General features: G+C 38.0%; 1 protein-coding gene across 1 annotated transcript; it reads right to left on the bottom strand.

The window, feature by feature from the left end:
- Nucleotides 1–8188: 8188 nt before the first annotated feature.
- cds2 (CDP-diacylglycerol synthase (phosphatidate cytidylyltransferase) 2) lies at nt 8189–25432 on the bottom strand. Its single transcript, XM_053481061.1, has 13 exons — nt 25290–25432; nt 18224–18369; nt 17690–17786; nt 16935–17032; nt 15204–15343; nt 12749–12807; nt 12562–12644; nt 11879–11966; nt 11719–11787; nt 11342–11494; nt 10324–10443; nt 10088–10191; nt 8189–9048 (listed from the first exon to the last, which is right to left on the bottom strand). The coding sequence occupies exons 1-13, from the start codon at nt 25350–25352 to the stop codon at nt 8913–8915; spliced, it is 1356 nt and encodes a 451-aa protein (XP_053337036.1). The 5' UTR covers nt 25353–25432; the 3' UTR covers nt 8189–8912.
- Between the last annotated feature and the right edge of the window lie 968 nt (nt 25433–26400).

Genomic DNA, 26400 nt, shown 5'->3' with positions numbered 1-26400 from the left:
ACGATTAAAATAACATCCTTATACCATCATTATAAGATTACAATACCATTAATATAACATCACTATAACATCACTATAACATCACTATAGCAGCACTATGCAACATCTATAACATTATCACTCTAATACTATTACATCAAAATACCATTACTACACAATCACTATACCATCACTAAACTATCCCCAAACTATCACCAGAACACTACTATAACACTGCTAGAACATCACTAGAACATCACACTGTGATTATAGTGAGTATAGAAACATGTATATTAAACTTGTACATGTTAAAGACTGGAATTTAATAAAAATGGGCATCTCATATCTCAGGTTTGGAGTGTGATATTCAGACCAAATTTTACTCAGGTCAGTGGTTTAACTTGAATATGAAGAAGATCTGAGATAGTCAAAAACACACTCCTCCTCTCACCTTTACACACACACACACACACACACACACACACCTGCTCCTCTCGCCTTAACGCACGCAAAGAAGGAAGGTTTACCATTGAAGACGAGAAGAGGTGGAGAGGGGGTCTGATTTCTCCTTTCCTCTTACTTTAGCTTTACACACACACACACACACACACACACACACACACACAGCGCCTACGCGTATAAACGGAAACACTTATCTGTCTGGATTTATTTTTACTTTTTTTAAAGGTAAAGTGCAGGTTAACTTAACCTTATTAATTTAATTTAAGTGTGTGTGTGTGTGTGTGTGAGACGTGTGGGTGTGTCAGTCTGTGTGTGATGAGTAAGTGTGTTTGTGCATGTTTGTGTGTGTGTGTTTGTATGTGTGTGATGCATGTGTAAGACATGACTTGTCTGTGAGTGTGAGAGTGTTAACATTTGTGATGTGTATGTGTGTAGAAAAGGCTGCAGATGCTGGAAGAAAAGCCTCACACTATGATGTCACTGAACGTGATGTCACTCACAATAAGGCCAAACAGAAAGTTATTAATTATTTTTTAGTGTAAGTTTAAGGCATCGTCTCGGCTGACACTTTTGAGATATCAGAAATCCCTCTATAATTTTACATCTTCAGTGTCTTTAGATCACATCGACCCGGTTTGATGATAATCATATAAATTCCCTAGGAGGAGTATATTAAAGTCCATCGGGTGCAAAGACACAAAATAACTGACTTCCTGTTGGGTTTAGCCCAGGACATGCCCGTGACAATTTTCATGAGTTTTTGAGCATGCTAAGTCCCCGAAAAGCCCAAAAGGGTGGAAAAAAATCATTACAACTAGAACTTCTCTCTAGTTCTTGGGCCTTAATTATAATGTTAATATAACATCCATACCATTAACGTAAAGATCAGTATTACCACTACTTCTACTATCCTATTACTATAACATTATTAAAATATTACCACTACTATACCATTAATAAAACATATCATTAATATGTTTATTACCATAGTTATATTAGTTCCATTAATTTAACATCATAACAGCACTATACCATACATATGTACATACGAGATTATTACACTATTATTATTACTGTACATCAATATACCATCACAATACAATCACTACAGCATCTTTACATTATCAGCAGTACCCTACTATAACACCGCTATAAGACCACTAGAAGGTGAATATAGTCTGTGTAGTAATTAGGTAAAAACGTATTACTGGCTGGACCGCAACAGAATTTGGTGTCTCATATCTCAGCTCTGGAAGGTGATACTCAGACCAAACGTGCACATTTGTCTATGGTTTAACCTCATTAACCAGCCTTGTAAATATGCAGAAGATCCTAGAATGTCAAAAATTTTACCCAAAGAAATGTAAGGGGTTAGCCTTTGTGTTTTTTTTTTAAGTCAAAATTAGACTTTCTCAGATCTTCTCCAAATTCACAACATTTATTACTGGATTGAAGACATACACACACGTGTATTTTGTTTTGTCCTATCACACTCCAAATCTGAAATCTTAGTTTGTAACCATCACTATACCATTACTATACAGTAATACATAAAATAACTATAAGATCAATATACAGTATAATCACTATATGATTAAGATAAGGTCATTAAACCATTATTATGAGTTCACTATGCCATTAATATAGCATCACTGGAACAGAACTATACAATACCTACGACATTATTACCATCACATCAATATAACATTACTACACAATCACTATACCATCCCTAAACTATTACCAGAACGCAACTAGACCAGGAGCGTACCTTGTTATGTCTGATCACACTAACATCACACTAACATCACTCCACTATTACACTATCATGGCACTATAATATCACTGTGCAATTACTATAACATCAGTAGAACATTACTTTGATTATAATCGTTGTAGAAATTTGATAACTTTGTACATTTTACTAACTGGATTTTCACTTCAGTGGGTCAACTTTATTATCCAACTGTAAGTTGTAAATATGACGAAGACTTTCACCCCCCAAATAAGAGAGATAGAGATTTTGCCCAATAAAATGGACTTTCTCAGATTCTCCCCAGATTCATTATGAGTTAGTGGGTTCAAGGCAAACACAGGAGTGTACATTGTTTTATATTTCTATCATACTCCAAAGCTGAGATGTGATGCTTAGACTTCAACAAGTCACTACTATTACAATAACATCACCATACCATTAATATAGTTATTATATCATAACATTAACACCACTACATCACTATACCTCTCATATTGCCATTATCACATTCTCTAACACCACTTTACTGTTAATATCACATTACTATAACAGTACTAACCTTAATATATCACACTATCATTATTATATCACTACAACAACTCTGGATGTCTTTAATGTTCTTGAAATTTACATTATACAAGAGTGTCATATCAACTTCCAAAGCTATAGAACTGAGGCTTAATTTCCAACAAAGCACAACACAATCACAACACAATAAACATAACATTACTTTCATATGAGTATAACATTAATATAACATCACTACAATATTTAATATAACGTTGTCACTATAACATCCCTAAACTATTAATATAACACAATTGTGCTATTACTTTAATGTTACTATAACATTAATAAACTATTACTATAACAATTATACTATTACTATAACATTAATAAACTATTACTATAACAATTATACTATTACTATAACATTAATAAACTATTACTATAACAATTATACTATTACTATAACATTATGAAAGCATTCATAAATTATTACTGTAATATTGTTAGCACATTATTATAGCACTGCGACTTATCATCACATTGCTATGATATCACTATAATATTGCTGTGTGTTCATGAGTGAGTGTATAAACCATGGAATTTAAACTTAAAACTATTTTATTGACCTCAAATCTCAGCCTAGGAGTCTTTGTGTGGTTTTGAGTAGTGTTTTAATGATGTTCTGATGATGTTTTTAGGTAAAATTTTACAATATAATTATTATACCACAATATAAACATGGAAGTATAACATTTTAAGCTTACTATAACAGTTAACATACTATACGAAATTATTTTATCCACACAACACCACTATATCATTAGATCATTATTATTTATATAAACCTTTACTCTATATTTATTAAAAACATTTTTAACATTATTATCTCACCACAATTAAGTTTAACTTCATTACAGCATTACAGTTTACCATTACTTTATTTTATATTGGCATTAAAGAGGCCAGAGGCACAAATCTGACCGCAGTCAGGCTAAACTGTGTGTGTGTGTGTGTGTGCGCTTCAGAGAAACTGCAAAACTCACTTTAAATAGACCTTTAATGTTAAATAGAGGAAATTAAGCTCTGAGCAGTGTGTCCAATGAGGGAAGTTCCAGAGCAGAGGAGGAAGAAACACACAGCCAGAGAGACAGACACACACAGCCAGTAGACATTTAGCTTTCTGCTTTATTAGCTGTAATACAAATGCACAGGATTGGGGAAGAGCACACGTATGACTTCATTTATTAAAAAGAAACAAAATACAACAAAAACAAACCGCACAATAATAATAATAATAATAATAATAATCATAATGCAACAAAGTGAAGTATCCATTCTCAAAGATGTAAACCAGTTCCCGGTTATTGTCCCGAATCACATTGTCCCTATTCACTACATAACACGCCTTCATTGTCTAAACTAGCACACTACTACCTACACTCCAGCTAGTGCAGTGAACAGGGTGAGGATCCAATCATAGGCTACCTACTGTACATGGAATGATGCATGATGGGATTTCTAGACATTTAGCCTGATGGTACAGCCTTAGAACAACCTAGAAGTCTGTAATCTGGTTTGTCCTGTTCGGGAAATCCTTAAATACTCTGTGCATCTTAGCGGTTATGGGTTTATACTGTCTACGCAAACTTTAAAGGTGAACCAATCAAAGGACCTTTAAATTTTAAGAATTTAATTGTTTTATTCTCTGCAGGAATGAAATTTAGAAAGATGGAGACCTCGAACAACCCAAAGCAGCCACATGTGGGGGATCTACCTCACTAGGGAACAATCTTATGAAAATTGGTTCAACCTATATATAAAAAAAAAATATATATATATAGATATATATATGGTTTGGCCCTCTGGGGGAACCCTTAAAGCATCTCTTTGAAGTTCTTTTCAAGCTGTTTTTACTGTAGCTTCCTAAATTAGCCACAGTTTAAAACCTTGCTGTTGTACCGGTCTAGCGAAAACCCTCAAAGGTTTCTCCCTTACACTTGATCTTCTCCAAGACTGTACAAGTACTACAGCCTCGAGGAGACGGGGTTCACTTTGCACCTCTTAAGACTTATTTGACTTGTATGTATAAATGTAAGTTCTTATACTTTAAGGAAAGTTCTTCGAGCAACATAGACAATCAAAAACCCTGAACCTTCTTTAACAAAAGTGGATTTACCTGCAGAGTTCTATACACTGCTTTCTACACCTGTCCATTTGAGAAATCCTAAAATTCCAACACTTTTATTAAATTGTTCTTTGCTTTGTGAAATTGTTCTGACTGGAAATGTTTTTCAACATCAGGATCCAATGGAAAACCTTCCAAGTTTCAACACACAGACAACCGAAAACCCCTTTAAATGTTTTAGATTTGACTAATTTTCCTAAAACTAATACAGTTTTGTCCTCATGGTGTAAGATGTAAGATTAAGGAACCCTCACCAGGTCTTATGCAATGTATCAGATTCTATCCAAGGGTGCTTTAAGGATTCAAGAAGGTGTAGCTTGTATATAGTTTAAACACAAACAGGGCACTGGGTAGTGAACTAGGGGTGGATCAGCTTAATAAGACACCAGTGTAACTGTAGTGTTAAAAGGTAAATCAGTGCAGATTAAATTTCATGTCTTGAATCAACACTCGTTCAAATGAGGCGAACTAAAGTGTGCCTGGATGGAACATAAACGCTCACAAATCATCCCTCGATCGTGGTTCAGTGTTAGAGTCAGGAACTGCTTTCTTTATCGCCCTCTAGTGGTCTTATTTTTTATGCATAACAGAATCATGAAATAAATTTCAATCAATTGAACTCTCATCATGAGTTATTATTTTTAAAAGTCTATAATGGCAAGCTGGAAAAAAAATCTATCAATCGATAAGCCTGTGATCAGCCTCAATATTTCACCAAACACCACACACACACCAATTCTATCCAGAATTCAGAATGAAATTAATTTCTATCCAAATATATATCTGTGTATATACAGTATATGTCCACTCTGTACTACTCTTATAGTTTTAAAAATTCTCTATATAAAAAAACACACATATAGCTTTAATTACTGTATGAAAAAAACCTGCAGGGTTACAAAGGTGATGATGAAGATGAAGTGAATGTTATATGGCTTTTGAAGCACAGCATGAATTATGTAATCACGTTTTGTATACTATGACTAATAAAGTGTATTTAGACAATTTGATCCTAAAAGAGTACATAATGGAAGAATTGAGTGAAACGCTCTTTATCTCTAAACATGTCAGATTTAATTCAACGAAATCAAAACTTCAGATATTTATTTCATCTGAATCGTCAGCAGGCTGGTGGTTTTATTTGGCGCTTGGCAGTGGATTGTGGATAACAAACAGGAGAAAAGTGAGAGAAATGATTTCTTTGCCTACAACCTGAGAGAATGTCACCATAAAGTCGAACAGCTTATATTTATTTTTATTGTAAAACGTGTAATAAAACATATTATTATTTCATTCATGATAGTTTCTTTCACTCCTGTTAAAAGGTTCTTAATTGAGCTTTAACTGAGAAACAGAAAACAAACATTAGCTGAGCACAGATAGCTTTCATAACCTGACTGGATGTTCACCAATCACGCTAAACGATCAGAAAAGACGCTTTAGCTAATCACATTATACGTTCACGGCTAACGGAAATTCCCTGTAAATTTTGTCATGACAAAGACAACGCCTAACCGACTGATCGTGTCCACGAGAAAGATTTCAGCCAGACACAATTTATGACCACCGAAAAATTATAACCATCTAAACGCTAATCTTGATGCCATTAAAAGAAAAATTATTTTATCCAATCGTATTCTGTAAGCAGGAACTATGTTTTCTTCCTTAAATTTTATTAATTTTTTATTACAACCACTCTCTGCAATCGTGAGTTTCACCGCTGACGTTGTGAAAGTACAACAAAGAACTACAAAACGCACCACGTGTTCATTATTAAAAAAGAAATTTTAAGCTGATCTTATATTTAGTTTTCCCGATACTAAAAATTCATGTAAATTTGTAACAATTAAAAATAAAAATTGTGACAATTTATTATTATAAATTTTTTTTTAAACATTATGAGGAAATAATGTCACGGCTTTACGATTGCATCATAATGTTTAAAAGAATAACTTTCCCAACAAATCACGATTAAGCAGAGTCCACGATGAAGCCGCTCTCGTTACCGCCAACGTGAAAACATTACAGACAGAATTTTACTCCGTGATATTTACTGAAAATTTTATCCAATCAGGTTAGGTGTTTATGACACAGAGCTCAGCCAATCAGATCACAGAAATGTGTGTGATAATAAAAAACTTAATTTATGCTGACGTTCCTTACAATTGCTGGAACTAATAATAACAACAACAATAACTTTAAATCAGTGAAACAAGAGCGAAACTGGCACGTGAGAGAAATGTTGCAGAAATGAACGATGTTGTGGATGGCATGACAAACACGTGCATAAAATAAAATATAAAGAAAATAAAAACAATAATAAAACGTGCACAGCTTTCAGTGATGTGTTATTGCACTGCTGACCTGAACCTTAGCCGTTTGTTTAGGTTTTTTTTTTTTTTAACATTAGGAAGCTGAAAAAAGTGTACGTGGATCACTGATGCAATACGAGTAAACACACAAACATTATGTGACCTACTCGACCGCGGCATGATACATGGAAGAGGGCACAAGGGCAAACTGAAAACAAGACGAACTCTGTGATTATCAGAACGCTAAGCTAAAACTGAGCACGTCTGGGTGAAGAGCACGGCACACAAGCAGCTCAAAAAAAAAAAAAACAGAACAAACAACACGCTAAGTAAGTTCACATTCATGAAAAAAAATGTAAATTGAGATAAAAAACAACAACAATCAAAAACACTTAGTCGTGATGTCGCTGCAGCAGGAGGCGGAGCATTAATCTTTCAATGACGTATCAAATCCACATAACATTGAACGATAACATGTATACGTTTATGTAACATGTATGGAAGGAGTCTCCAGTGTCAGCACTTTGTAACAGTTCGAGGTGAAGATGTAACTTTAAGGACAGAGGAGCTGACGCCTCATTATAGTTTCTTAGTAACAGTAACAAAACTGTGGGGTTTTTTTTTGCCTTCTTATCTTAAAAAAAAAGTTTAAAAAAAAGAGAGAGAGAGAGAGAGAGAGAGAGAGATAGCAAATGTTTATAGCTGCTATAACGTAAGTGAGAACCAACGGACGTTTAACGATCGTACAGTGTCTTTCGTGAATTTTTCATAAATCCTGAGCGAAATAAAAATTAAAAACACTCCGGGATGTGCTGTTGTAGGAAATACTTAGCGCTGTGGATTAGTTTCCCATAACAGCACACCGCGTCGTGTTTTATTTTTTACCCATTAGCTACACAAACCTCAGACACACTACACACCCTACACCTCCTTATCTACAGTACAATCTGTACAAACTCTGTTAAAACTGTTAAAAAAAAAAAAAAAAAAAAAAAACACATTTCAACATAATCAAGAGGGGAAAAAAACAAACAAAAAAAACATCCCAAACCCAACAAGGACAAACCTGCGTCTTTTCCTGTGGATGTGATCAGGTGTGTAGAACTAAAGGTGAGATGGGATTAGCAGTGCAGCGAGCAGAGCAGGGGGGTAAAAAAAAAAAGGAATAAAATAAAATACAACATCTGCAACCTCGTTCAAATGATAATCGTTAGAACATAATATAGACTTATACTCTAAAATATTCACATAATACAGATAATAGATAGACTTTTCACACTCACACGTGCGAGTCACGACAGAGGAGAAATGTGTGTGTAGGACGCGTCACTGTGTGTGTGTGTGTAATATTACCCTTAATATCTGGTATAAAAGAAACAACATACAGTATATATGTATCACTTGGAAACAAAAAAACACAAAAGTAATAATAAACACTGACTAAATGCTATGACACACAAACACACACTCTCTCCCACACACACATAGACTCACACACACACTCACACACACTCACACACACAGAAAATGGAATGACCCAAAGCTTTAGTTTAGGTTTTTTTTTTTTATCCTTTTTCCTGATCCGGATCTTCACGTGTCCCACCTCCACATGGCTCTTGCTTCATGCCGACCCCGTGACCCCCTGACTCTCCCTCTCTCTCTCCTGCTTTCTGATCTGTGGTGTGTGTTTTGAGTGCAGGTGCAGGCTTTAGGCTGCCGCCTCCTCCAGCGCCCCGAGTAGACCTCTCTCAGTGAGGTGAGCCTTCAGAGAGTTGTAGATGTAGAGCTGCTGGTCCGGTCTCAGAGCGAGCAACTGTTGGATCACTTTGGTCGGGTTCGGACCCCTGCAGAGAGATGAGAGGAAGAAAAAAATTATATTAACGACAATCCTTGTACATCGGATTTATATTATTAAAGCTAATTACGGAGATTATTGATCTAAAGCGTAACGTTAACATCAGTTACTACGTTCAGCAGTCAGAGGAGTCTGGAGTTTAAAGTCTTACTGTGTGCTGATGCGGAAATACAAATAAATGGACAGGAAACTACAAACAGAATAACAAAAGGGAAGGGAAAAATCTGAAAAATAAAAGAAAGAAAGAAAGAAAGAAAGAAAGAAAGAAAATATTTAAAGAATTAAGTACAAAATGAAAAACAAAAGAAAAAGGAAACACCTGAGACACTTGATGGAGAAAAAAAAGAAAAAAGAACAATAGAAATACAGAAAAGAACAATAATTAAAGAGCGACATAAAGAGAGGGATCATAACTAGATAAGAAACAGGGACGACAAGAAAAACTAATAACTGAAAAAGTTAAAACTGAAAAAATAAAGACAAATAAATAAGTGAAAAAAGTCAAAAAAGAAATGTCAGATATGAGAGAGAAATTTATATAGAAGAGTTGGTGGATCAAAGGGAAAGAGAAAAATAAAAGAAAATAAACTACAAAAACACAAGAAAAATAAAAAAAGATAAAGTAGAGAAAAAACAGAAAAGTAATATAAAAACAAAAAGAAAAAAGACAAAACTGGAAAAGAGAGAGACAGGGACTGTTATCTGATGGTACAACTGGTGGAAAAAAGAAAGAAAGAAGACAGAAAACAGAATAGGACACAAGGAACATAATTTTCAAAATAGAAAAAAAAAAGACCTGCAATCAATACTTTATATGGAGTTTACATCTATAATCTAGTTAACAATTATAAAACCTATCAGGGAGTATTGATAGTAACCTGTGAATGTTTTCTTCGTCTTATTCTATGGTTAAACTATAAAATAAAGTAAAAATTCTTTCTCTACAGAATGCTAATGTGAGCAGAATGACGAGCCGCTCGTGGTCCTAAAGCCCTAACACCTCCCCACTGCAGGACGGAAAGCCTGACCTGATGAAGCTGGCGATGTAAACGTTGACGAAGGTGGCCATGAGGTACTGACAGTCGAAGCGGTCCATAATTCCTCCATGACCAGGTATGGTGTTGGCAAAGTCCTGCGGCAGAGAGCAGAGCCAAGGTCATTAAAAATAAGCAACTGGATGATTGTTAAAAAAATAAACCACAAGGCATGTCTGCACAGTCTGAGATCAGATGAGTTCATATAATTTCACAGGTTTATCTTGAACCTTAATCTTGAAGGCCCTCTTGAACCCGCTGGCGAAGAATCCTCCGAACGGACCCATGATGGAGGCGAAGCTGGACAGAGCGATGCTGTGGATCTGGAACGGATAAAGCTTCACCGTGGTCTGGAACAGACAGAAAACACACACACACTCACATACACACATACCATTCTGTGCTGGAATTACATGCTGAAAAGATTTTCATAAGTTATCTGAGTAAACAGGATTGTGTTCCCGCCCCCAGTACAATTAGCGACTAATCAGAGGACAGATCACACACCAACTACTACTGTAGCAAATTTTACATCGAAAAAACATATTTATGTCTGTTTCTGTGAGAATTTACAATCTGTGTGTATAAATATTTATGATATTAAGAAGGCTGGAGCTGGGTGACTGAATAAAATCTTTAGATGGATGGAGAGATTTGGGTGGGTGGATATCTGGATTGAATGAGAGATATTTACAGATGGATGAATGAATAAATAGATAGACTATTTAGATAAACAGATATATGCTTGAAGGGACAGATATTAAGATGTATAAATAGATGAATGAGAGGACAGATGGATCAAATAAATGTTTGAATGAAAGAACTGACAGATGGACATTTAAATGGATGGATGAATGGACTGGGTTTGGGGGGATACTTAGATATATTTGAATGAATGCAGGTTGTCCCCAACTTACAAAGATTTTATTTTGATTAGTTGTGGATAAATGGATAGACAGATGTTTAAATGATATTTGAATGGATGGATGGATTCCTGGAAAAAAAAATTGGCAAGAATTTAGAAGAAAGGACTTTTTAGATGTCCAGAAAAATATTGCATGGACGGGTGGAAAGATAGTGGGATGATGGATGGATATTTACATGGATGGAAGGAGAGATATTTGGACATTTGGACAGAAGTGAAGTGATCTAGACAGCTGCATATTTGGACGTTTGGATGGACAGATGAATAAACGAGCAGAATGAATAAACTGAGGTCAACACTGATCTAATGTGTGTGTGTGTTACCCAGCCAGTGAGGGACTGCAGGACAGAGGGCAGTGTGTAGCCCTGCAGCTGGAAGAGCTCTGAGGGCTCGCAGTACACCGTGAAGCTGTTTGAGTCGTTATTAAACTCCACCGGACACACGAAGTAACGATAACCTGCCATCACATACGACAACTACAGAGAAAGAGAGAGAGAGAGAAAGAGAGAGAGAGAGAGAGAGAGAGAGAGAGAGAGATCGTCTGATCATTACATCATCATTGTGTATAAACACCACACACTGTGATTATCAGCGACAGGCAGTTATTAGAGAACGCTCGTCTCAGCCCACGGTTTCTCACAGACGGTTTCACTCCAAAACTCTGCGCTAACAAAGATTACACACGTTCAGGCTTCCTCACCAGGATTCCAAACACGATGGTGGCGAAAAATCCCCCAATAAATCCTTCCCACGTCTTCTTAGGAGAGAGCTGAGGACGGCACAAAAACGGATAAAAACTGTTAGATTTGTGTGTATGGGGTGTGTGTATGGTGTGTGTGTGTGAGTGTGAAAGAGCTGACCTTGATGAGAGGAGTTCGGCCGAAGAAGAACCCGAACATGTAGGCCATGATGTCGTTACAGATCACACAGGAGATGGGGACGATAAACCTGTTGATAAACGAACACACCTGTTTTCAATTTACAGCCAAAGATAATACGACAAACACTGTGTGTTGATGCTAATACAATTTTTCCCTTTAACAAAAAAGTCCAGAGATCAAAAAAACCTCATTAAAATTTAAATGTATTCATTAAATAAAAATGTAACTGTGTTGCCAGATTGGGTGCCAATTGGCAATTTATCATCTTGGGATAGGCTGGAGTGGATGCTTAAAAGAAAAATTATTTAAAAAGTAAAATTAAAAGTTATTTTTGTGCATATATCATTGCTCAACATTATGATGTAGTAGTGATTATTATTGTTTTTTAATCTTACTGGGCAGGTTTTCAGCACTGCCCAAGTGGGATTTTGGTCGGTGTGATCTGGCAACCCAGATTGTGATGCAGCATGTGTTTGGCTACACATGAAGTATGTGTTAAAAAAAAAAAAAAGAGAGATCATGATCACCATTTTATTTATTGCCTCACCAACCGCAATATCAAGTGAAAGGGTTTCTGACCCTGAGTGTGTGTGTGTGTGTGTGTGTGTGTGTGTGTGTGTGTGTGTGTGTGTGTGTGAAAGAGAGAGAATGTGTGTACTGACCAGATCATGCCTTCAAACAGGTTGTGGATGATAAGGTGTGATTGTGTGACCACGATCAGAAGAGTCACATGTGTCCATCCGAACTGCACAAAACACACACACACACACACACACACACACACACACTAATTGTTTCCTAAGGTTTCAAATTAAATAACAATTAAAACATCAAAGTGACTATATTTACCATGTAGAACTGCAGCCGGTAGTGCTTCTTCACCAAGCTCAGTACAAACATGCAGAAGCCTGCAAAACACACACACACACACACAGAGATACACAAAGAAAGAGAGCTATTCATTACATTCCCAGCTGGGTGATGAGCTATATTTAGATCAGTCACACTTTCCTTAATTATAATTTCAGAGGAGCTGTCGACACAAACCGGGCTGCTACTGAACACAAACTAATCATCAGTGCATCTCCAAAGCAACAAACACACACGCACACACAGCACAACAACACACACTCACAGAAGTAACATTAAAGCAATAAAAGTCAACAAATCGACAAAATCTGTCATGTGACCCAGATTACTGAACACGGCTAAATCTAATAGTATTTAAAAATATCAGGACGCTCTAATAGACACTAAATCCACAGCTAAATCTGATCCTGTGCACTTACGTCATGTTAAAGGCTTTCACCTCTCGACAGTTCAGTAACTCAGTTCTCTCAGACACACTTATTTACATCTGACGTCATGGACAAGTCTTTTAGCACTACACACACATGGGCACGGAAGTCTATGGGTGTGTGCATCACGACTACAAAGCTTTAGCTTGAACACTCTGTGTTTCTTTTTTAGACATTATGGTGGTGTAAAAGGCATCAACTGTCCCCTGTTGGTCTTTGAATTCCTTGAAAAAGTCAAAATGTCAGGTTTGACGTGCTCCCTGCCATCAAAAGAAACCTGGTTGCTGGCGTTAAACCTATACAGCAAGTCCCTGACTTACGAAAGAGTTCCCTTCCGAAAGCGCGTTCGTAAGGCGGATTCGTTTGTAAGGCCGACAAAGCAAGTTAAAATTCAATTAAATTTTATTTGTATAGCGCTTTTAACAATTGTCATTGTTGCAAAGCAGCTTTACATAATAAAAAGAAAATTAGGGATATTTGTATAAATGTGAAAAATGTGTGAGAGTCTAAATAAACAGCTAGTCCCTAACGAACAACAGTCGTGGGCGACTATGGCCAGGAAAAACTCTGTATCTTACCTACACGGAGTCAGCACGTTTTTGCACACTGGCCGTATGGTTCAACACGATTCATTCACGAGGTCATTACGTTTCAAAGCTTTCCACGTGAAAAAATAAACATTCTCACACTGAAAATATTGTATACAATTGTAAATACTAGTATTTTGTGCATTACATATGAGATACTTCCACAAATTGTTCACATCTACAAATGTTCATAGAAATGTCTGTTCTTATCTGCGGAAAAATTTCCCGAATGTTACTTGAATCTTCGTAAGTTGGAGACTTACTGTCTATAAATTAGTAAAAATGAAACAAAATGCAAAAATGTAATTAAATAAAAGTTAAAATTTATCCAGAGTGGCAATACGTGCTGATTCATTCAATGGAGATGAAGCGGTCGATCGGCCAGTGGGCAGATCTGTCTGGTTTACAGTGTGATTGGCCGTGACCGGTGATCAACCCGTCAGCCTCAGATATAAACAATCTGTTCAGAATTACATTGATAATTACATTATCAATAATCGCACACATTAATCCAGTGTGGTAGGAGTGAATAATTTGTTCATTTTGTTTAGAAATAATAACTACAGCGGATAATGTAACAGAGGTACGCGCTGCTCAGTGTAGCTTTTTTTGTTTCATTTAATTTAAAGTTAAATGTTTAACTCTTGTATTTGATGTTAGTTTGTAGTGTTTAAATGCTGCATTTGGTTTTAAGTGAGAAATCTAACGCTATAAGGAACAGGCTACATTTAATTACCCATTTTTCAAGGTTTAAAACTGTAATAAAACAGTGGGGGGGGGGATAAAATATTAATTTGGGATATTTATTTAAATCATGAGATTCAGTGAACTGAACTTGCCCCGATGCATCGTGATAACATTGTATCTGGAGGTGACTGTATTGATTCCTGTCAGTTATTCATATACTGTAATAAATGATTTTCCACTGGTGGAGGGGGATGGGCAGAGTTTTTTGCTGATCAAATGGGTGTCAAACAGCAAACAATAATTAGCACTGAGCTGTGTGTGTGTGTGTGTGTGTGTGTGGGGCAAAGCCAGTCTCGAGCATTACCACATCCTGTTCAGTGTGTGTCTACACACACTCACACGGCTGCTACCAGCGTCTCGCAGTCTCAGTACAGAACCTGCAAAAGTTTTTACACCCTTGCTCTGCAGTAGTAACACCAACAAGCTGTTTAGTTTTAGTTTAACATACTTCTCTATTACAATTATTATATTTCTTTACTATTATATTTATATATTATTATACTTATGTATTATTATTACATTTACAGTATATGACTCTCATGTTATATCATGCTATTAAACGTAATTTAGATAAAATGTTAAATTGTATTTGAGCTATAATTTCCTATCTGCTCCGTGTGTGTGTGTCTGTGTGTGTTTGAGTGTGTGTCGCGCGGGTGTGTGTTTCCTCACCCGAAAGATAGAGGGCGAAAGAGATAAAGCGATGGTATTTGCTGAGGATCCTCAGCGGCTCCTCTCTCTGTACCAGTGTGAAGAAGTAATCCGTCACTGTCTCACCATAGAAGAAGTAGTTCACACATAACAGGAAGTACCTGACACACACACACACAAATTTCAAAAGATGTGCTGATGTAGTTTAGGACACACTGAGACTTCCTGTCATCTATAAGCAGGAAGTAAACCTTACTCAGAATGATAATGAGGAGGCCATCTTGGAAAACTATGACTCTGTTTGTGCTGCTGCATGGACGAGAACAAACTTCTAGGCATTTTTTTAAACAAAATGTACATCATGATTTATCTATACAGTGAAACCTCAGATTGCAAATAACGTGGTTTGCAAGCATTCCGCAAGATGAGAAAAGATTTTTAATAAATTTTTGACTTGAAAAAGTTTTACGAGTACCGAGTATCATGTAGCACACATGCGCTTCTTGTTTTGACGCCGAGCGTCACGTGATCACAACTGAGCAAACGGTTTTTCTCTCTCTTGCGCTGCGGAATTGTGGGTAATCGTCTCCCCTGCTGGGTCTTTGTGCTCATCTCTCAAGGGTATAATCAACATCCGTGGACGTGTGCACTGTTTACTATAACACTATAACTGTGACCGTGTGTGTGCGTGTGTGTGTGTGTAAATGGCCAGACGGAAGCGACTCCTTAGTAAAAGGCACATGGAAGCCTGTCTGGAGTTTGCCAAAAGGCACCTAAAGGATTCTCAGACCATGAGAAACAAAATTCTCAGGTCTGATGAGACTTTTCTCGCTCTCGGACAGAGCGACCATCGGGTTCTTGGTCACCTCCCTGACAAAGGCCCTTTTCCCCCGATCGCTCAGTTAGGATGGCCGGCCAGCTCTAGGAAGAGTCCCGGTGGTTTCGAACTTCTTCCACTTACTTGGACACAATTAAGCTGCAGAAACATCTCAAGGATGATCAGGGGAAACAGGATGCGCCTGAGCTCAATTTTGAGCTTCATGGCAAAGACTGTGAATACCTATGTACATGTGCTTTCTCAATTTTTTATTTATTTTTTTTATTTTTATAAATTTGTAAAAATCTCAAGTAAACTTTTTTTATGCTGTCATTATGGGATGTTGTGTGTAGAATGCTGAGGAAAAAAATAATTTTATCCATTTTAGAATAAGGCTGTGACATAACAAAATGTGGAAAAAGTGATGCGCTGTGAATACTTTCCGGATGCACTTTAGATAGATAGAAAAAGAGATGATGAAGAGAAAGGCCATAAGACAGAGAGAAAGTAAAAAGGAAAAGAGACAGAGAGAAAATAGAGAAATATAGATAGATAGATAGATACAAAAAAGAGAAATGATAAGAGAGAAAGCAAAAAGACACAAAAAGACACAAATAAAGATAGATAGATAGATAGATAAATAGATAGATAGATGGATAGATAAAATAGAAAAAAGGAGTCACAGAGAAAAAAAGCAGATGAATAGAAAGAAAGAAAAAAAAGGAAACAGAAAACAGAGATGATAGAGAGAAAGAGAGTGAGTGAGACGGGTTAATTAAAAAAGAAAGAGATAGAGAGTGAGAGAAAGAGAAACCAGAGAGCCAGGTAGAGACATGATGGACAGCGAAACAAAGATAGAGGGAGAGAGTGAGAGAAGAGATGCTTGTGCGTGATAAAGTGAGAGTCAGTAGAACAGCAGGTGCGGATCCTCTCACCAGCTGAGCGTTCTGAACCAGGGCAGGTCGTAGGAGTGATACACACTGTAGCCGATGGTGATGATCTCGTGGAAACACTTAATCTGCACACACAGGACCTGAGAAGAGAACAGAGAGAGAACCTGGAGTGATGAGTCTGCGTTCTGATTGGTTAGAAGGTGGTAATTAATTCTCTATAACAGCGGCTCTGACAGCAGTACAGGTTTATAACAAAGCACTCATGCTTAGAAGTTATCGTTTCCATACTAACAGCTCATTCACAGGGACGTGTCAAGTGAACACGTTAAACACTTGTGATTAACCTGGGAAGGAACACGGCTTTCCCATCTAAAGGGTCATAGAGAGGCGCTCTTCTGTGTTGTAACACCGTGGTTTGTCACTAGGGGCGCTCTCTTTCATGTAAAGCTTTAAAATCTTGACTGATGTTTGTGCTACTGGTGTAGAGATCAATAATTCTGTGTCACGACGTATCAGTTTGAAAATAAAAATATCCCATAAAAAACAGACGTTACTTGAATAATCATTGATAAATTGGTGCTATGGGGTGTTCTGTTAGAGGAAAATCATCAACTTCAGGCATGACAAACACTTTCTGTATTTTACACTAAACTGTTTCAGCTTTGCAGTGAATTTCATTATAAACACTATATAATTACTTGCGTGTGTTGTTCTGAAAGACTGAGTATTATGAAGAGGAAGAAGAAGAAAAGGAAGAAGAGAAAGATAAGGAGGATGAGGAGGATGAAGGCACTCACAATCATCATCAGCACCATCGGGCCGAGATAAATGATGAAGAAGAAGAAGGAGATCATGGCCAGGGTGAGGATTCCTCTCACCCACCAGTTCTTCCACCTACGACACACACACACAGACACACACACACACAATCTTAATTGATTGTACAAGTAATCTGATATATGAATACTAAGTGGACACACATACACACACATTCTTGAGCTGTAACATAAAGCAACACATCGACTAATCAATAAACACTCTCTCTCTCTTACAGAAAATCAATACCCAGGGAGGAAGGTGTGAGAGATGATGTCATGCTGTAACATCAGTACATTAGCGTGTGCACGATAAAGAACCTAGAGCCAGCCCCAAAGGCACACAGCCAAGACTCAAAACCTATATCCAGAGCCCAAAGCCTAAATATAGACAGAGAGCCCAGACCCAGGGAAAAAAATCTGTCCTGTGCTTGTCAGGGATGCTTAAAAAAATGTCAAGTCAAAAGCACAGCGAGTGTTTGTTTGTATTTGTGTGTTTATACGTAATGCTGTTACCGTGACGACAGGCCGGACAGGGCTTTGTTCAGCACCTCAGGGGTGTCGTCGGAGGGGGCGGGAACTTCTGGTCCCCCAGAGTCGGGCTTGGAATCGCTGTCTGAAACTCCACCATCTTTCTCCATCCTGTCCTCCGCCTCTGAACCCTGAACAGAGACAGAGAATGTGCATGTTTACAGTGTGTGTGTGTGTGTGTGTGTGTGAGAGAGAGAGAGAGAGAGAGAGAGACAGAAAGAAAGAGAGAGATTATTATTATTTAGACAGAAAAAGAGTTTCCTCAACTCTAACAGGAAATCTCTTCAGCATAACTGATGCTGGGTTTTAGACACGCACTAACCTTCATGTCACACAGCAGCCTGTTGCCGTGCCTTTAAAACCCACCAATCCCAATAAGCCCTCCTGGTTACCATAGCAACAGCTGAACTGTGTCATCAGTGATGCCCAGCAGCATGGCGTTTCAAGAAGCCCTAACATGTCTCTCTCTCGCTACCTCTTTCTGTGTCTGACACCCCCCGGTGCTAATAACTGTGTTTGGAGACAACAGGCCGCTGAGTTCCAGCTGTCTCTGTCATGTCTCACCCACGACCCCATCTTGTTGCCAGGAGGAGCCGTGGTTGCCATGGGGACGGAGCACTTCCTGTCTTTCAGGATGCCCAAGATAAAAATAACCCTCAAGCTCTCTCTCTTCTCCGAGGCAAAAAATAGCAACTCGGGAAGCGAGGGTGCTGATTCGCTAATGGAGAAACCAGAGAGAGAGCGAGAGAGAGAGAGCAATAAAGAGAGAGAGCGAAAGAGAGGGAGCAGCAAAGTGTCGGGGCTCAGGAAACTCTCCTACATATTCTATGTGTGTGTGTGTGTGTGTGGGTGAGCATCATAGTGCGTTGATGATTCACTCTGTGTTGATTTGGCACCGAGCTCTGTGTGAGCCTCTGATTCACACCACAGAGTTTTAGCTTTTATAAATAAATGAAACACATTGTTCTGATATTCTGGAACCTTCTGGTTTACGTTCACTACAGCAAGAGCTGAACCAGACCTGATTCCTGTGGTGACATCATTCCCCTGGTGGAAATAAAAGCTTTAATACTCATCACCGGCATGGTTATCAGAGAGAGAGAGAGAGAGAGAGAGAGAGAGAGATATGAAGACTAAACCCTTTCCTTTCAACAAACACATTCATGTACACTTCTGATCATTATCACTCTTCACTTTTGTCTCCACCTGGTGAACTAGCACACGGATGCGTGTTTGATTTTGACTCAAAACCTCTTAGAGTCATTGACAGGTCGGGGACGGGTCAGGGACTGGGTCTCTCCTCATGCTGTCATGACCCTTGTAAACAGATGTTTCTCCTTTCTTCTCTTTCTTCCCTCTCACTTACTCTCTTTCCTGTGTTCCCTCACTCTTTCTCTCCTTCTTTTCTCTCATGCTTTCCCTCTCTCACTTTTCCCCTTCCCAATCTCTCAAATATTCTTCTTTTCCCTTCTTCTCTCCCTTGCCTTCTCGATCTCTCTCTCCTCCTGTTATATCTTTTCCCTTCTCTCTTTTTCATTCTCTCTCCCTCCTTAGAACTCTCTTTCCTGGTCTCTTTTTGATTCTCTCAGGGCCTGTCCACACGGAGACGCGGTTCGCTGAATACGTATACATTTTATTATCGTATTGGCGTTTCGTCCACATCTTTATGGCAGAATTACAGCGCCCCATACTGGTCTGGCATATATACTACACCGTTTTCAGTGGTTTCGTGTGTACACAGATATTCCTTGAGACGACGCCGTGTTTACGGAAAAAAAAATGATCGGATAGGGAACGCACCGGCTTCGTGTGGACGAACCCTCACTCACTCTTTCTCTCCTCTTCTCTCATGTTTCCTTCTCCTTCCTTTACTCTCAATCTCTCCTATTTTCTTCTCTCTTCCCTTCTCTCTCTTCCCTTCTCCTTCTCTCTCTCTCGCCCACTCCTTTTTCTCTCATTGTTCTCTTTTCCTTTTTCCCCTTCTCTCTCTCCTTCCTGGGATCCCTTTTACCTTGTTTTTTTTAATATCTCTTTCCCTCACCTACTCGCATTTTCTCAGAAGAAGAGAGAATTTGCCCTTCTCAGTCTCCCCTGTTTTCTCTTCTCTCTTCCTCCTCACATCATTTTCCCTCGACTCTCTCTCTTTAATTCTCTCTCTCTCTCATTAAGAGATACGTCCAGCTGAGGCTAGATGTTTCAGGAGAGACTAACCTGTCCATGTCGTCTCACCTTTAAAGTTCACAATCATTTATCAACAACACTCACAGGAACTCGGCTGGGAATTATTTCCACATCGCACTTTCAAAAGACTCACTTTGACTTAATAAATAAATGAATAAATAAATAAATAGAAAGTCATAGAGAATCGCATCTTTTCGCCTCTAAAACCCACAGCATTTTTTTGAGATGTTATCGTCGGCTCCATTTAGACAGACGGAGGAATCGGCGTCTGGAGGGAAACGGGGCACGTCTGCTGCTGAAGGACGATTAAAGGGGAAACGTCTCTGTGGGTGAGACTGGACTAAACTGCAGCCGAGGAAACTAGGACGTTATCTTTAGTAGAGAGAGTGCGCGCGTGTGTGTGTGCAGAGAGAGATAGAGAGACAGTGTCATTTAGTATGTAAATACAATTACGAGTAATAAGGTAATAATAATAATAATAAAACTGCTGAATTTCCTCTCAGATGCTCCTCGACTAACCACGAAGTTACGTCCTAATAAACTAAAATCTTTGATATAATTACCCTTTCATACTGCGTTTATTAATTACACACGGAAATTAAAGACGACTTAAAACCGAGAAACGTTCGCCCAGATGATAAAACAAATAAAACAACATTGAATCAACATTTAAACAAAATCATTATTAAAGTGCAATACGAGAATCGAAGTGCAATACGGGGCATGACAATCGTTTTTAGTGTTATTTAAAACCTTTTTTTTTTATCCACTGTTGTTCTAATGGAAAACCCTTAAACAATAGTTAATAATACTTTATAATTACATTAATAATTTTTATCATCTTGTGCTGGAGTTCGTTTCCGAGTGCCCCAAACCACAGAAATGCAAATAGATCTCTCTGGCAGGCGTTAAACCACATCCAGGACTGATGTAAAGCTGTGGTTCAATGGCGTGATGTCCTCCTCGTACCGCTGTCCTCACCCTCATGCTCTGATTTTCCTACTCACCATTTCTAGCACTTTTCCTCCGTCCTGCTTCATAATATAAACCTTTTCCAGCGTTTATCCGTCTGTTTAGTACCGCACTGCTTTCTTTCCGTTTCTCTCCATCTGTCTGTCTCATGACTAGGAGTAAAGACGTTCAACAAGGTAATAGTGTTCCGAGATAATTTCATTTGTGCCCCTGACGCCTAAATCACCAGTGCTTGGAGGAATGTGACAGCAGTCAGCAGGAACGCTCGCTTCTCTTTTTCTCATAATAACAACAATATCACGATATACTGACATCAGTATAGAGTGACATATTACTCCAAACCGATCAACGACAACAGACTCAACAGTGAACAAACTGAATTATAGTTTCCACAGAAATCATAAAAACAAAAGTAAAGTAAAACGAATGAGCTTGTCCACAAATAGACAATAATAATAACTATATTAATAAGAAGTAAAAGATGAAGTTAGCAATAAGAATAATAAGCATTAAAAACATTTACCATTTTTGTTTTAAAAATCTAAAAAGAAATAATATATTTTTTTGTCTTGGTTATTTACATTACGGCAAACGTAATAGCAAATGCCCTTATCCAGAGCGTAATATTATATTATAATAAACTGAACAACAGCTATATCAATAATAACGATAATGATAATAATAATACTAATAATAGTAATAATAATAATGCAAAAAATAACAAACTTTAATGATGTAGTAAATTATATGCAATGCTGGACTTTTTGCTGTTTATTTCTTTGTTTGTTTACTTACTGATTGAGGGAGTATTTAATACTTATAAACCGTTATGCATATTATTCTTATGGTTTAAGAAATGCACCTGTTTTTGTAAAATAATAATGATAGTGTTAAACAAGTCTGGGAAAAAAAACATTGTTTTTACAATTAGTTTCTGATCCGTTTTTATCGTTACACTCTGGAGCCTCAGGTACAGGGGTCACAGGAGAGAAGCCTGAGTAAGGTCACACACCGAACAGCGATTACACAGAAAGCAGGATCTGATTTAAACATGGTGGCACGATCTCCTTAACCGAGTCAAGGAACGGTGTTGTCCTGAGCGCCAAAACATACAGTGTGTGTGTTTATCATCACACAGCAGTGTGCCAGAAAAGTGTGACTGTCGAGCATGGATATGACATCACAGGAGAGTAGAAAGCAAGAAAGGAAACATATAATTTTTTTTTTTTGAGGAAGACGGGCCCAGTAAGTTGGAATTACCGGACAGAAAGGATGAGGAAAGAGAGAGAAACTTGTAGGAGCCTAACTAAAAGATGTTGAGCGGAAAGAGGGTGTAGAAGTGCAGGATAAATCAGACAAAGAGTTTAAAACACGGGACAAAGATCAGGGAAGGAAGCGTTGGATGTTTTTTAAGGGAGGCTGGACGGGAAAGACAAGGAAGAGTGAGACCTACAGGTAGCGTTAACGTAACCTACTGGATTTCAACTACCGCTAAACAACAACAAAAAAAGAACTGTTTGTTTTTTAACTGTCATGGAAAGTCAAGTTGTCCATAACTTGGATGACGTTCTTAACCCGAGTTACTACAAACATAAACATACGGTTTTATAGACCAAGACACATAAACCACAAATACAGATTTCACTGTAAAATAGTGATGGGCGGTTCATAAACGATTCGTTCTTTTTAAACAGCCTTTAACGTGACCCAGAAGAACGAGTAAATTCGGAGAGTGATTTGTTTTTTCTACTGGGTGCGCATGAGCAAATCATCGCAAAACCTCCGTCGGTTATGTACAGGAAATAGAATTGAGCGATTCTTTCTTAATAATTCTTCTACTTCGAGTCGTTTGTTCTTTTGTCACGTGACTCCCACACACTATGCAGTGAGGTACACAGGAAACAGAATTAAACGGTTCTCCTCAATGAGTCTTCAAGTCCCGAGTCGTTCGTTTTGTTGTCACTCATTCTGTTTATTATGATATGTCCTAAGCTGCACTGTAATATATTAATTACTGGAACTATAGCCAAAATTTGTGTATGTAGACGTATCGGGGTTTTTTTTATTAAAAATGAAACATTTTATTTTATTTCTGATCAAAAGAACAAAATTAACTAAATGATTTAAAAAATAAGATTCATTTATTTTGATAAACGAGATTCAAATAACCGAGTCCAGGGCTCGCAAAATCGCTAGCCCGACATCCCCGGGGCTACTGTGTCTTGCAGTCGGGCTACCAAAATCTATTTCAGCCCTGCCCGTCGGGCTATTATAGGAAGTAAACATATATGTCAATGCTTTTGCATTCTTTCGCAAATGTAGCTGGGTAATTATGTCATTTTCGGGCATCGATGAGCCTCTGTCAATATGTAAAATATTAAAATTGCGACCGCAGTAAAATCGCGTTTCAATTCGAGCTTGTTTTTTACTTTCACTTTGCGATTGCGTAAACTGTGTGTAGAGAGCAGCAGTACTGATTGGTCAGTGGGGGATTTAATTGTGCACCGATTTCTCTGACATCATCTTATCACTCATTAGCTTACTATTCAAACGTGACAAGTGAAATCTCCCACCGCAAGCTTTTTGGTTTCATGGACAAAAGAATTTCTGTGGCTGGAATATGACAAGCTAAATAACATGTTCTGCCGGGTGTGTCATTAGTTTCCCTCGAATTTCTGACTCCTTTGTTGCTGGGACCAATAATTTTAAGAAAGACCCCATCAGAACCCATGAGAAATCTTTGCATCACAAGACATGCATTGGTGCTCAATCTTTCATCTTTCCAAGAACAAACACCAATTGCAAAAAACATACAAAAAATAAATCAAGCACAATAAAGTCCAGAAAAAGCAGATCAGAACAGCGTACTATGTTGCAAAGAGTAAACTACCATTGGCAAAATTTAGCAGTCTTAGCAAACTTCAAAAAGCAACGTCGAGTGGCATTTACTCATCTGTGACTTCAGTGGAAATTTCAGATTCAGAATCTGCCACAGACTGATTTATTTTCTACACAGTTCCTACAAGTTCATTGAATTTCTGTTCAATTAGAACCAAATATCTGAGTTGATGATTAAAATTTTTATAAAACTGTTGTAATTTGTATTTTAACTATTTTTTATTGATTTTTCTGTTTCCTTTACAATATTATAGATTAAAAATATATATTTTTTTATTTGAGCTACTTAAATTTATTTTGGGCTACCAAAAACTGAAGAGTGCCTGTCCGAAGGGCTACCAGGGATTTTGAATTTTTGCGAGCCCTGGAGTCACTAAAATGATTCAAACTTCCCTTCACTACTGTAAAACACTAAACCTGTATAGTTCCAGAAGCCTCCAAAAACTTAGCCGTGAAATATCGCGATATTTGTGTATTGTGGATTCAGTAAAATATCGCGATATTTGTATATCGTGAATTCGGTGAAATATCGCGATAAGATGTTTTTTCTCCTCACCGCTCAGCTCTGACTCTGATTAAAGCTTCTTTTATGGCTTTATAATAGAAATGATACCTCGAGTTTCCACAGAAACACACCGCTAACCGACTGAATTGTTTAATAAAACACATAAACAGCGCTGAAACACTGCCTGACACCGATATGAACCCCAATGCTAAGTGCTTTAGCTCGCACGCTAGCCTCAGAGCTTCATCACCAAACCCGGACAAACATCTCACTTATTTTTAGCGCCGCGTCTCTTTTTCTATTTTAATCATAAACCGAATAAACTTAGCTGCTGTGCTAACGCTATCCAGCGCTGACACTCGGGTTACCTGGGTGACGAGGCTAGCACACAGTTAGCACGGCTAGCGCTTTAGCCTACACCTCTCATTCACCGTTAGAGAGATAAAATATCAAGCATTTTCTGCGGTTTATTCTCGTTATAGTTGCTGTTTTTACCTTATCCTCAGACTGCTGCAGGTCAGGGTCAGCAGCTCCACCGCGGTGCCGCAGCTCCGTCATCTCCTCCACCGCGTTTAGGAAGAACAAATTAGTTTGAAAACAGAGATGTTGGTGATGAGGGGATTCAGCGCTTCTGTCAAACTGAGCGAAGTGCACTGGGATTTCGTGCTGGTTGAGACAGCGCCCTCTATTGGTCACAGAAGTATTTTTTGTATCGCGCCCTCTGTTGGTGAATAATGGTGCTGCTCAAATAAATAGTTTAATGGTATTGACCGACTGAAATTAAGTGCGCCCTCTGTTGGTGAATATTGATACTTCAAAAATGCTTCTCAAATGAACTGTGTCTTTGAAGAGTTAAATGTCTGTACTCGTTTATTATTATTATTATTATTATTATTAATTACGGAGGGATTTTTGATATTTCAAACAGGTCAGCTGTGAGAATGCCTTAAACATGCTGAAAATGATTAAATGAAACTTTCTGTGTGGCATTGACATCACATTCAGTGACATCACATTCAGTGACATCACATTCAGTGACATCACATCCAGGAACATCATACTGTGAGGCTTACTTTTCAACATCTGTGGCCTATTGAACACATGTACACATCACAAATGTTAACACTCACACAAACACATCTCACACACACACACACACACTCATACATCACACATGCGCACACACACACACGCACACCTCTCTCACGATGCACACACACGCACAAACACACTTAGATCACAATGTTAACACTCTCACACGCCAGTATACACAAACAAACTCATACTCATGTATATCACACATCACAAATTTTAACACTCACACACTCACATCTCTGTCTCACACGCCCGCACGCAGAAACACACACACTAACAAGTCACATGTCTCACACACACATCACACACATACTAACACACACATCACTAATGTTAACATACAGACTCACACATCACACACACAAACATGCACACACTTTTTCTCATCACACACACAGACTGACACATCCACATGTCATACACACACACACACACACACACAGACTTCTTTCACTCACTCTCACACACACTAACCCTCTCTCTCTTTCTCTCTCTCTCTCTCTCTTTCTCT

The sequence above is a fragment of the Clarias gariepinus genome, chromosome 21, assembly GCF_024256425.1.
Source record: "Clarias gariepinus isolate MV-2021 ecotype Netherlands chromosome 21, CGAR_prim_01v2, whole genome shotgun sequence".
NCBI lineage: Eukaryota > Metazoa > Chordata > Actinopteri > Siluriformes > Clariidae > Clarias > Clarias gariepinus.
The sequence above is the reverse complement of the archived record's forward strand: the minus strand, read 5'-3'. Positions and strand labels throughout refer to the sequence as shown.

Coding starts and splice junctions, on each gene's coding strand:
- cds2 (XM_053481061.1), bottom strand. CDS start 25,352: ATGACGGAGCTGCGGCACCGCGGTGGAGCTGCTGACCCTGACCTGCAG. Junction 15,344..16,934: donor TGGTTCAGAACGCTCAGCTG/GTGAGAGGATCC, acceptor TGTGTGTGTCAG/GTACTTCCTGTTATGTGTGA. Junction 12,808..15,203: donor TTTCGCCCTCTATCTTTCGG/GTGAGGAAACAC, acceptor TGTGTTTTGCAG/GCTTCTGCATGTTTGTACTG.